The following is an 11,435-nucleotide window of genomic DNA, read 5'->3' on the forward strand; positions in this document are numbered from 1 at the left end:
GGAAGTTGAAACATGTAACATAGGTGTATATACATAGAGGAGAGAAGTATAATGATGAAGTGAACAAAAGAAGAGGGTGGTAGGGGAAGAAATGAGAATGAACGGAGAAGCATATAGAAGTTGTTGTCTACATTTCAGTCTGACACGTGGGAAGAAAAGGGAGTTTCAAAGGCGATGAACAATTGAAGTAGTAGAATTTTTTTTGATATCTTAGAGGACAAGGGAACATGCAGAGCCATAGTTGATTTCCTCTGAATTGATTAGTACAAGCTTCAAGCGGTCGACACCATTGAAGTTATCTGTTTTTACAGACAGTGTGAAGAGGAAATGACGGCATGAAACCCTTGAACGAAGCTCGTGGATAGCACCAGGATCAATGGAGAGTATGAAAAAGTATTTTTCTTGGACACCCATGAGTTCATTTGCAACATCATCAAAATATGTGACATTTTCTAGTAGGCCTGTGTGGTCATGCATTTCAAATTTCAGCGCATAGCGATAGTCACATTTTAGGAAGTCCCCACCACATTTTGTGCAATGCCACATTCCATTTGAGTGGTTGACAACTTTTTTCATGCACTGGATACCATCAGATGAGAGAGGGCATGCAAGGAAGTAGAAATCTTTCATGTCAATAGAGGTGATGGTTCCACGAACAGAGAACCATGCTGCTTTTCCGAGGGGATGCAAGTCTATGAGGTTGACAATTGTACGTTGTGGGTGGCCTTGCTTGGAAGACCACAAGAACTTTCTACTTAATGATGCTGAAGAACTCAAGCAACATTTTTCATGAAACCATGACTAAAGCTAGTGAGTCTCTAGAATGTTGGGATCCAGTAGGAGGTTGCTCGTGGAGATAGTCCCTACATTTCTTCCATTAAATTTGGCTATGTGGCCCCCTTTGATTGCAAGCATGATCAAAGCACCAGAAGAGTAGAGTTCAACGAGTTCCTTGCCTACAGTGTGGCAATGCTCGCCCCATAGGGTGATGTCGATACTATACCTAGACATGTCTTCCAAGCTGAGAGTTTTTCTAGGTGTTTCAGACCCATCTCTTCAACAAATGGTGGAGGTTGGAGAAGTGGACCTCACCATGCCAATGATGTCCACAATTGAGTTGAGGTTTGCATATCTGATTTCACTTATAGATTTGAAACAGAAACGGTGGAAAGGAATTGTCGGAACATCATCCAAGCAAGGTTCAATAGTGGAAGTTGCAGAGAGGAAGACTTCCCATTTGCTATCGAGATGGTTGTAATTTGTGTTTGTTGGTTTGATTGTCCCATTTGAAACCATGTAAATCTGCCCAATTTGGACAAGGTCATGCAAGGAATCTACTAAATCATCAAAGGCAGAGAGATGGATTACATCATTGGCACAATCAATGAGGTCAAATCCAAAGACCTTTCTGGAGTCTTGAGCATTGTTGTATGAGCGAATGGTTATTTTTGCAAGCACCCTACCCTGATAGACCATTGTTTACAGTAGGGGCTTAGAGCCATGAATGGAATGGAAATAGGCACAACAGAGGAAAACTGAGTTGATGATGAAGCATAACCCTATGTCGAAGCAGGAGTATGCGAGCAGGGGCCGTGTGACATTGAAGAGCCCGCTTGGTATGTGGATGGTTGTACAATTTGAAGAAGGGTTGGGTCCCCAATCAAAGTTGCATGACATTCGAGAACTTCGAGTTCAAGAACTTTTATAGTCCTGAAAAGAAGGAAAGAAAGAGGAAAGCAATGTGGCATTAGTTGGAATGTCAATGACGAAGAGAGGGAAGGAAAAGAACATAAAGGATATGGTGAATGTCATCACTCCTCCGGATCTCCAAGGCTGAGGAAGAGTCCAACTGAGGTAACCACAGACCAATCTTTTGACTTGGTAGCTAGCCCTACCAAGCTGGAGAGGGTTCTCTCCAAAGAATCACAACCAAGAGGGCTGGATAGATTATGGTTTTAGGCTAGATATAGTAGCTCAAGGTTTATTTGATTTGATTTGATCGGGGTAGTCACTGGATGAGTGAATTATGTTATAGAGTAAACTAGGTGAGGGCAAAAGAGAATCAGAATTGCAGACATTTGATGGGTCAAGGTAGGCAAGTTACTTTAACACTTTGTAGTATAGTGATGAAATGGTTTAGACTGGTGAGGTGCTAAAAAGAGCATGAGAATAATGATTTCTTTTTAAACTGAAGAAATGAAACAATCTATGACGATTTTCCCAACACAGAGCATACAAGATGAATTCTGCTTATCAGACCTTGAAAATCAAACATAATTGAAGTGGAATGGATCATGGAAGGTAAAAAACATTCATACACATGAAACTGAAGAGGAAACAATTGCAAAATACCATGCCACAGGAATCCCACCAAAGTAGTTGCAACTAATCCAGTATATTCCATGCCAAAGTCTGAAATACTAATACAACATCCAATAGAGTCCAACCTGTAGAATGACTGAGAAAATACATAATATAGGCCTCAAATAAACTCATCCTAGCCTCAAGGGTCAAATCCATGAGAGGAGGAGCAGTTGCAACAAAAACTGAACTGATAGCTAGAGTGTAGGGTGGTCAAAGTGACTCATCCCTAACTTAAGCAAACTGATTCATTACAAGTCATGGAGGCCATTTACCTAATGTATTTACCCTAGGTAATAGTAAAAACATAACAATTACATCATCCTTATCAAGTACATGAATAAAACACTAATTTCCCATAGGTAAAAATCAAATTGTAGAGAAACAGTGAAAATCTCGCTGACTATCAAACGAGCAGCGCCAGTGTCAAACGCGCAATGCCAATGTCAAACGTGCAGTGCCATATTCAAGCTAACTTTTGACTACCTTCCTAATGTCCAAATATAGCCCAAGATAGCTCATTGGAAACATTGTCTTGTATAATTTCCAAAACTTCCCTTGGTTTTAAAAATGGGCTTGATTTACCCTTCCAAAATTGCTATCTCCCAAGACTACTCAAACGCGCGGTGCCTAGTCCAGAAAGGAGGCAGAAACATGATTTTTGGGTAGTTTTTTTTACCTTTTTCACCCACCAGTTTTTCCTTCCAGGGCTAGAAACATGGTTTTCCTAATTTTCTTGGTCCTTCTAAATCCAATGATGGTGGCCAAAAATTAGGCCTTGCGTGTTTGACCAAAGTGCTGATATAGAAATTGCCTTAAAAAGACAGAAAATACTAGATGACAAAAATTGAGCCAAGGGTCTTCAAAATTGTTTGAGAAGCTGATGTTTGAGGTGGTTAGGCATTGAGTGAGGCCTCAGCAAGTATGTCAAGCTTCTTTTTCTCCTCATGGTGAGTTAGGGCTTCAATCCTTGCCCTAGCAGTTTTGAGCTTTACCCTTGCTATTTGGTTTCTTCGGCAATAATACTTTGCCATCTTTCTTTGAAGGTCAGTGTCTCTTTTGGCCTTGTCTAAGAGGATTTCAAGAGGGGTGTTCACCCTCTCAAGCCAATGCTCCCGGTTGTCATTTACCATTTTGGCAAATTTCTCATTTAGGGTGAGCTCATTAGCTAGTTCAGACTCCTTTTGCTTTTCTAGCTCCAAAGCTCTCTTTAGGCCTCTAGTCCTTGGACTTATTCTTGGCACCTATTCTTCCAGCTCATCACTATATTCTCCATATGCCTCATTAAGTAAGGCCTTAGCCTTTTCAGCCTCTCTATTTGCTTTGATGAGCTAAATCTCCATAAGCTCATGTTTGACCTCAAACTGTTTGTTTTCTTGCTCATAGTATGTGATGATATATTTTGCCCTCTGTACATTGACCTGGAGTTCTCATATGAGTGCTTCTTTCTCTTTGAGAGCAATGGCTCTGCTCTCACTGTCATCATTTTCACTTAGGTCAACTAAGTGAAAATCTTGCTCTGTCTCATGGATGTCCTCCTCCTGCTATTGGATCTCTGCCTCTATTACCTTTTCCTCACCCTTCTGTACCTGCTTTGCTGATGAAGAAGGCAAGGCCCCTCCCACAATTTGTGGGGAAAACACTGCCTATGCCCTCTCAGAAAGGTATGTGTCAAGGTACCCAAACCAACCCTTTTAGGCTTGCTGATCTCACCATGCTCAATGTGCTCTTTCTCTCTGCCTTCGTCTTTGCTAGGTGAATGCATAGGCTCATGAAATGGTGATGATGGAGGTGATGGTGTGGCTGACTCATCAGATGAAGATGAATGATGTATGGGCTGAGATGGAGGAATGGAGGTGGATGGATGAGATGTTGAAGGGATTCTTTGCACATTTTGAGTGGGTGCATGAGTGACTATGGGATTAGCTATGAAAGTGGTCCATGCAATATTGAGTTCCTTGAGATGGTAAAGGACTATGATTTTGATGAGAGAATGATGAAATAGGCTCTTCATTTGATCCTTGTACTCCCTCTTTTGGGGAACATAGGCCATCTTCTCAACACTCCTGAAAAGAGTAGGGTATATTGAGCATTTTTACCCTAGTGAAATGCATTAAAAGTCGGATATGGTAAGAATAGATCATAGAGAATCTACCTTCACATGAGAAATACTTCATAATAATCTTCATCATTGGGGCATATCTGTCAAGGAGGTGTGAAAAGGGAAAATAGCCCCTTCTTTCATTTTTGTATCTTGGTTTCATGTAAGGCTCATAATAATGCCTCTCCAAATCACCCTGTTTAAACCATTTTTCCCCAACATCTGGAATCCCAGTGGCAGTTGATACGATGGCAGTAGATAAAGTGAAAGTTATGCCTGCAAGAGTGACCTAGTTGTCTTCAAGTTTAGTAATAAAGAGCCTAGTCAACTTAGGATGATGTTGGATTGCCTGCACTTTTTCACAAAAACCAGAACAACCTAGCCATTTGAAGGATGTCACAGTCATAGGGGATGCAGAGTTCCCTGAGATCTGTGGGCTCAAACCTATGTATTTGTCCTCCTTTGTGTGGCCTCCCCTATTCCTTGTCTTCTTCTCTATCTATTTCCTCTTCCTCACCATGTGGTCTATATTCCTCCTCTGCCATGTTGTTTAGTATCAAACCCTAGGGAGGTGTAAGGTACGAGGAATGTAGTTTTTAGGGAATAGTAAATGGGGAAGGGTAAACAGGAAGATGATGGGTGTAGGGGGTATATGCATATGATAGTGGGAAATCGTTTGCAATAGAGGGGTTTGAGAGCCTAGGTAGTGTGGTATCACCTAGGACTTAGGGTTTTGAGGATAAAGGTTTAGGGAGTATTTGGGATATAAAGATTTAGGGAAAGGGAAGGAGGGTGAAGGGAAATGTATAAAGGGGAATGAGAGTGCAAGGGTAGTGTTGGGGGGAAATCTAGGGTTTAGATATAGGATTAAACACCAAATCTTCAATAAACCTATCAAGCACTTAGGAATTGACTTGAGGAGGAGGAAAAGCACATGCTTCAACTGCTACTTACTTGTTTTAAGGTTGAGAATGCTTTGGAGGAGCTGAGGAGGTGGCTGGAGTGTTGCTGGAAAAATGCGCAATGTTAGTGCAGATTGCGCATCACCTCAGCCAAATGCGCAACGCCTTAAGGGAACACATAATGCCTTAAGGAAACACACAAAACTAGCCAAACACGCAGTGCTAGAAGGAAACATGCATCGTCTTCCCTTTTTCTGCTGATTCTGCCCAAAAGTGCGAAAAAAAATCTCTTGGGGTTTGCTCAATGAGTGCTAGGAGGCAAATGAAGGTAAGTTTGAAGGCAAGAAGTCTTTTATAGGTGAGTGAGTTTGATATTTTTCTTTTCAAACCCACTTTCTAATGTTCCATTTGTTTTCTGACTTTTTCTTTTGTAGGTGGATGATGTTGAAGCTTTGGCAATTTTCACTTTGATTTTTGTTTGGATGGTATTGGTAATGGATGTTGAGAAAACAACTAAAATAGTGACTTATTACATATGATAAACATAAAATTACATAAATAAAATAAAAATTATTACATCTCTCTTTTGAAATAAAATTACAAACTGGAATGAAATTCTTGCTTAAAATCAAATTTGGAACTTTAGCAACCATGGTTACATGCTTGTAAACCCTTATTTGACTAAAAAAAGGGATATTATTTGCTTTTCTCTCATACTTTGTTGGCCTTATGCAGTGATATGATGTTTTATTGGACCTTGGAAAATGAAACCTAAGTGACCTAATGGGACTTTGAATGACTGAACTCTAGGTGGACTTGACTGACATAAAACATGATGAAATGAGTTGTTATAGTCAATGTATGCTCAGCAAGACACATGAAGGTGGGCCAGAAAATATAAATTTTTGAGAGAGGATCGTGATTTTTGATTTTGGGCTACCATCAATGAGTAAATTTTTACATGATGACCTAGGTGGAATGATAAAAATTTCAAATGGGACACTAATATGATATAAAAGAGGAGTTTTGATCACTCATGGCAGTATGCAAATACTGACTCTAACATTGACCTTATTTGGGGATTACAGCTCCTTGGAGGTGCCAAGAACATTGTAGACCAAGTAGCCTAACCATATGGGCCAATACAATAAAAAAAACTCAAACTGGAATGTATGAGTAAATGTTGACAACTCAAATAAATCAAACTGATTGAAGATTGACTCAAAACTGACTCAAAACTTACTTACTTGACTAAGGACTAAATACTGTAAATGGCAGAAAATCAGTGAAGCTCCATGGCCTTCACTTCGGGCTTCAAACTCCAATGATCTTCTACTTCACACTTGCAGAAAATTTAAAATGTATGTATAATGAAACCAAGACAATTCAGAAAAGATAATGCTATAGGAGCCTACCATTGACTGGTCCTCCATTAATCTTATCCAACAAAAAAGCATTTTGTCCCCGGAAAGCTGAAATTTGATAAGGGCCTTTCCATAAGTTCTCAAATTTGCCATGCTTACCCTTGTCTTCGTCTCTGGCATCTCAACGAAGCACCACATCTCCGATTTTGAAATCATCTTCTTTTGTTTTCCAGTCATAAATCCTCTTTATCCTCTCATGAAGCTTAGAGGTGTTCTGAAATACCTCATCCCGTGTCTAATCTAAGTTAATCATTTGATTGATCCGGCGCTGAATATCATTCTCTTCACTTCTCGCTTCTTGTAATAATTTCATGATCGGGACTGCCAAAGATGTAGGAAAAACAATATCTACTCCATACACAATCTGAAAAGGAGAAAGCCTAAGAGATTTGTTACTACTCACCCGATCTGCCTACAATGCATTGATCAACATTTTGTGCCAATTATTTTTGTTAGCCTCCAATAGTTTCTTGATGATATTGATTAAGGATTTATTGGAGGACTCCACCAAACCATTTCCTTGCGGATAGTATGCTGTAGAATGTCCCAAATTTATGTTGTACTTTTCACAAAACTCAGTCATCTTTTTGGACTTGAATGCTACTACGTTGTTGCGATAATCTTATTAGGACAACCAAAACGGGACAAGATATTAGTTTCTAAAAACTGAATGATAACTGAATCAATTGCTTGCCTGGTTGGGATTGCTTCGATCCACTTGGTAAAGTAGTCTGTAGCTGTCAATATCCACTTGTGTTGTGCGGAGGACAATGGATTGATCTCACCTATAAAATCTAGACACCACTGCTGAAAAGGTGCATTAACTGATATTGGTTGTAGAGGCAAAGGGAGAAGCTTTCTTTTACCTTGGAAAACTTGACACTCATGACAACTCATCACTACCTTATAGATATCTGCAAAAAGTGTAGGCCAACAGCAACCCGCTCTCAGTACTTTGTTGGCTGTGGTCTTCCAGTACAAGTGCCCCCCCAAAATCTCCTTTGTGGAAGTCATTTATTACTTCTTTGGACTCATCTTCGGTCAAATAGTTCAGCAACACACCTCCGAGATATTTCCAATAAAGTGCACTGTCCATGATACAATATTTGGAAAACTTCAACTTCAGTGACCTGCACTTAGCCTTAGACATGCTTGGAGGGGGATTTAGATGTTGAAGTACATAAATAATATTAGAATATCGCGGAGATGATAGAAAGATTTTAGATACCTGAATGTGATCCACTTCTTCTTGATTGTCGAATAATGTTGCTACAAGGTTGATGTCCAAAGCATGAAGATTTGACTCAGACATAAGTTTGGCTAAGCCTTGACCCTTGATCAACTTTGTAGGCTTGATCTGAAGATCATATTCTAATAATGTTGCTATCCATCTACCTCTTCTACCCTCCAGGTCATTCTGCACAAGGACTTCTTTTATCGTTACATTAGGTAAATAAGCAAGAGTATGCGAACGTAAAATGTAAACTCTGAAACCTTTGATTTCTTTTACCAAGGCCAAGGCCTGTTTCTCAATGATGTTGTACTTAAGGGCTGCATCCCTGATGTTGTGACTGAAAAATGCAATTGGCAGCTCTGTTTTATCCCTTTTTTGCATGAGTACTGCTGCCATGTTATGAGCAGAAGCAAATGAAAATATAATAAAATCATTGGTATAATCAGGACTAATCAAAACAAGGGCAGTGGTTAAGGCAAGCTTCACCGCATGAAAGGTCTTGCAGGCTTCTTCAGACCATTTCACCTCATTATCCTTTTTCAACATATTGGTTATTTCTCTAAGATGTTTAGCTAAATTAGGGATAAATCTGTGTAAGAAATTCATCTTACCATTAAATGCTTGGATTTATTTCTTGCTGCAAGGGAAATCAATTTGTTGAATGGATTCTACTCGTGAAGGATCAATCCGGATGCCGTCTTTCGAAATGATGTGGCCGAGAAGTTTACCTTCCTCCATAACAAACATACTTTTATTTGGATTGAGAGAGATCCCGAATTTTCTACACTTCTGAAAAATGACTCTTAAATGATGCAGATGTTCGTCATCTAAATGTGAAAATATGGTTACATCATCTAAGTATACAACCAAGAAAACATCTTTTTCATTTGAAAAGGCTATGTCCATGGTACGCTAAAAAGTGGCCCCTACATTTTTGAGACCAAATGGAATCTTTGCATATTTGAATGTGCCCCAAGGTGTGGTGAATTATGTCTTGTTCTGATCATCTTCATGCACTAAAACTTGATTGTAACCGGAGTAGCCATCCAAAAGTGACAGCTGGGAAGCGCCCACAACTCTCTGAAGGATATGGTACATTTTTGGAAGTGTGTAATTATCTTTCAGAGACACTTTGTTCAAGTTTCTGAAGTCTACGCAGAGCCTAATCTCCTCGGTCTTCTTTCTTGTCGGGACTAGATTCGATATCCAATCAGAAAATCTGATAGGAACAATGATGCTCACCTTGTAAAGTCTGTTAACTTCTTTCTCTATGGATGGCATTGACCTCAGGTTAAACATCCTTAGCTTTTGTCTGAAGGGTTTTTGATCGGGCTTGATTAGGATGGTATGCTGAATTATTTTCTTATCATACTCCTTCAAATCTACATAATCCCAAGTGAAAACATCAAAAAATTCAAACGATAGATGAATGCATTTCTCTTTTGCATTAGGAGACAATGTTTTGGACAACTTGATCATTTTTGGTTTGTCTTCTGTTCCGATGTTCATGTCTTCAACACCTTTCTCTCTAGGAACCAATGTAGGCTTCCTTTCTACATTATCTTGATCAAACAAGTCTTCCAAAGGTACAAGACCTTTCGAAATATTGTTATCTTTTAGATGTAGTATATCAACTTGAGCTGCCTCAATGGCTTCATCATATTCATCATAAACTTCATCCATAGAACAATTTTCAAACTCTTCTTCACTCTGAAGAAAGTTATTCACCTGTTTGTCATCCCAGAATACTTGCCAATATCGCAAGTTATCAGGAACATAGGGCCGATGCTTCACATGAATCTCGAATTTTTTGTTTGAAAAAATGGGAATTTTAAAATTACTTGCAGCGATATCTAATGAATCCGCCATAAGATTTTGAGTTCTTGGTACAATTGAAAGTGTATATTCAGGAAACGTCCTAAGAATATCTAAAACAACATTTCTATATTGTTTCATTCATGAATAGTGAGCTTGATATTCACCTTTAACATGCTTAATTACAAGTTCTGAATCACCATACACAGAAATTATTCATGCACCTAACCTCTTCAAGATCTTCAAACCTGTGATCAACACTTCGTATTCTGCCTCATCGTTAGTGCAATCAAAAGCTAACTTGTATGAACACAATCTAACATGCTTAGGGAGATTACCTTGCTGATGATGATGTGGACTTCGAATCCAAATGCCAATACCTGCTCCATCTTTCCTAAGAGCACCATCAAAGTCCATGGTCCAAAGGCCATTTTCCTCTTCTAAGAGTTGTTCATCTTTTTTTTGTTTTGGGTCATTTTTCTAAACTTTCTCTTCGGACTGTTATGAAGTTTCCATTACCTTCTCGGATGGCTGATCTAAACCTTTTTCTGCCTTGTTTGAAGGCTGTTCAAATGAGCTTGGCAACTCTTCTTTTTCTTGATCTGAAAATGTCTTTATACAATTGAAAATCTCGGGTACATCTTTAATTTCCATAAGCTGACTATCTACATCGTTCAATCCACTATCATTATATAAAATAAAAGACTCTAAATCTGTATGTACAACATTTATAGGATGATTGTTAGGCTTATCCTTGCTAGTTATCATGAACTTCATTTTGGTTTCTCAGTACAAATTTCTCAATTAAAATAAAAGACTCTAAATCTGTATGTACAACATTTTTAGGATGATTATTAGGCTTATCCTTGCTAGTTATCATGAACTTCATTTTGGTTTCTCGGTACAAATTTCTCAATTGCCCAAAAACTAGGATGGTAGCATAGGAGAAGTCTAACTGCAGTGTGCCTCTTAGTTTCACTCCTTGGGATCTCGACAATAACATGCCAAACCATGGTGGTATATCATCTACCACCACATCCATTAAAACATTCTTTGCAGGGATTTGATCCATGGATACTACCAAATCTTTGATTAGGCCAAGACAATCAACCTTACTGGAATCAAAAGAATACAAGTCATGGTTCTCATGAGTTATATCTATACCCAACCTTTCCATGATGGCTTTTTGCATTAAATTATGAGAGGCTTCGGAGTCAAGCATGGAGTTGTGAAGAATGAATTGGTGGATTCTTAAACTGAGATAAAATGGAGGAACATCACTATCTCCTGATTGACCATCTATGGATGGACCAAAAATCAATTCAGCCTGGTCATCTTCAATATTAACCATGTCATACACAGGATCAACTTTGAGCATTTTAACTATATCAGACTTGTAATGGCTATTTTTGACTAGTTCAGTAAGAGGGATTGACACTTTCAACTTTGAAATTTCAGTTTATAGATTGAAGGAACTATATTTATCTACCTCTCTTTGTACATTGTCTCTCTTCTCGAGAAGATCTCTTGGTATCTGATCCTTCTTTTGACTGTGATGATCTTTGTTTGGACTACTTATAGATGGCTGCTTTGCTTTG

At 38.8% G+C, this 11,435-nt stretch overlaps 1 protein-coding gene across 1 annotated transcript; it reads right to left on the bottom strand.

Annotated features, from left to right (window-relative positions):
* Window positions 1–210: 210 nt before the first annotated feature.
* On the bottom strand, window positions 211–8,418 carry LOC149185629 (replication protein A 70 kDa DNA-binding subunit C-like). The gene is made up of 2 exons (XM_089409100.1): window positions 8,184–8,418; window positions 211–764 (listed from the first exon to the last, which is right to left on the bottom strand). Exons 1-2 carry the CDS (start codon window positions 8,416–8,418, stop codon window positions 211–213), a joined length of 789 nt encoding a protein of 262 aa, XP_089265226.1.
* Window positions 8,419–11,435: the final 3,017 nt, after the last annotated feature.

Source organism: Pinus tabuliformis, chromosome 3_1 (assembly GCF_031772625.1).
Source record: "Pinus tabuliformis cultivar Carrire ecotype Pingquan chromosome 3_1, CPIR1, whole genome shotgun sequence".
NCBI classification, from domain to species: Eukaryota; Viridiplantae; Streptophyta; class Pinopsida; order Pinales; family Pinaceae; genus Pinus; species Pinus tabuliformis.

Coding starts and splice junctions, on each gene's coding strand:
- LOC149185629 (XM_089409100.1), bottom strand. CDS start 8,418: ATGGCAGCAGTACTCATGCAAAAAAGGGATAAAACAGAGCTGCCAATT. Junction 765..8,183: donor TGACCTGGAGGGTAGAAGAG/GTAGATGGATAG, acceptor TGAGTTCTTCAG/CATCATTAAGTAGAAAGTTC.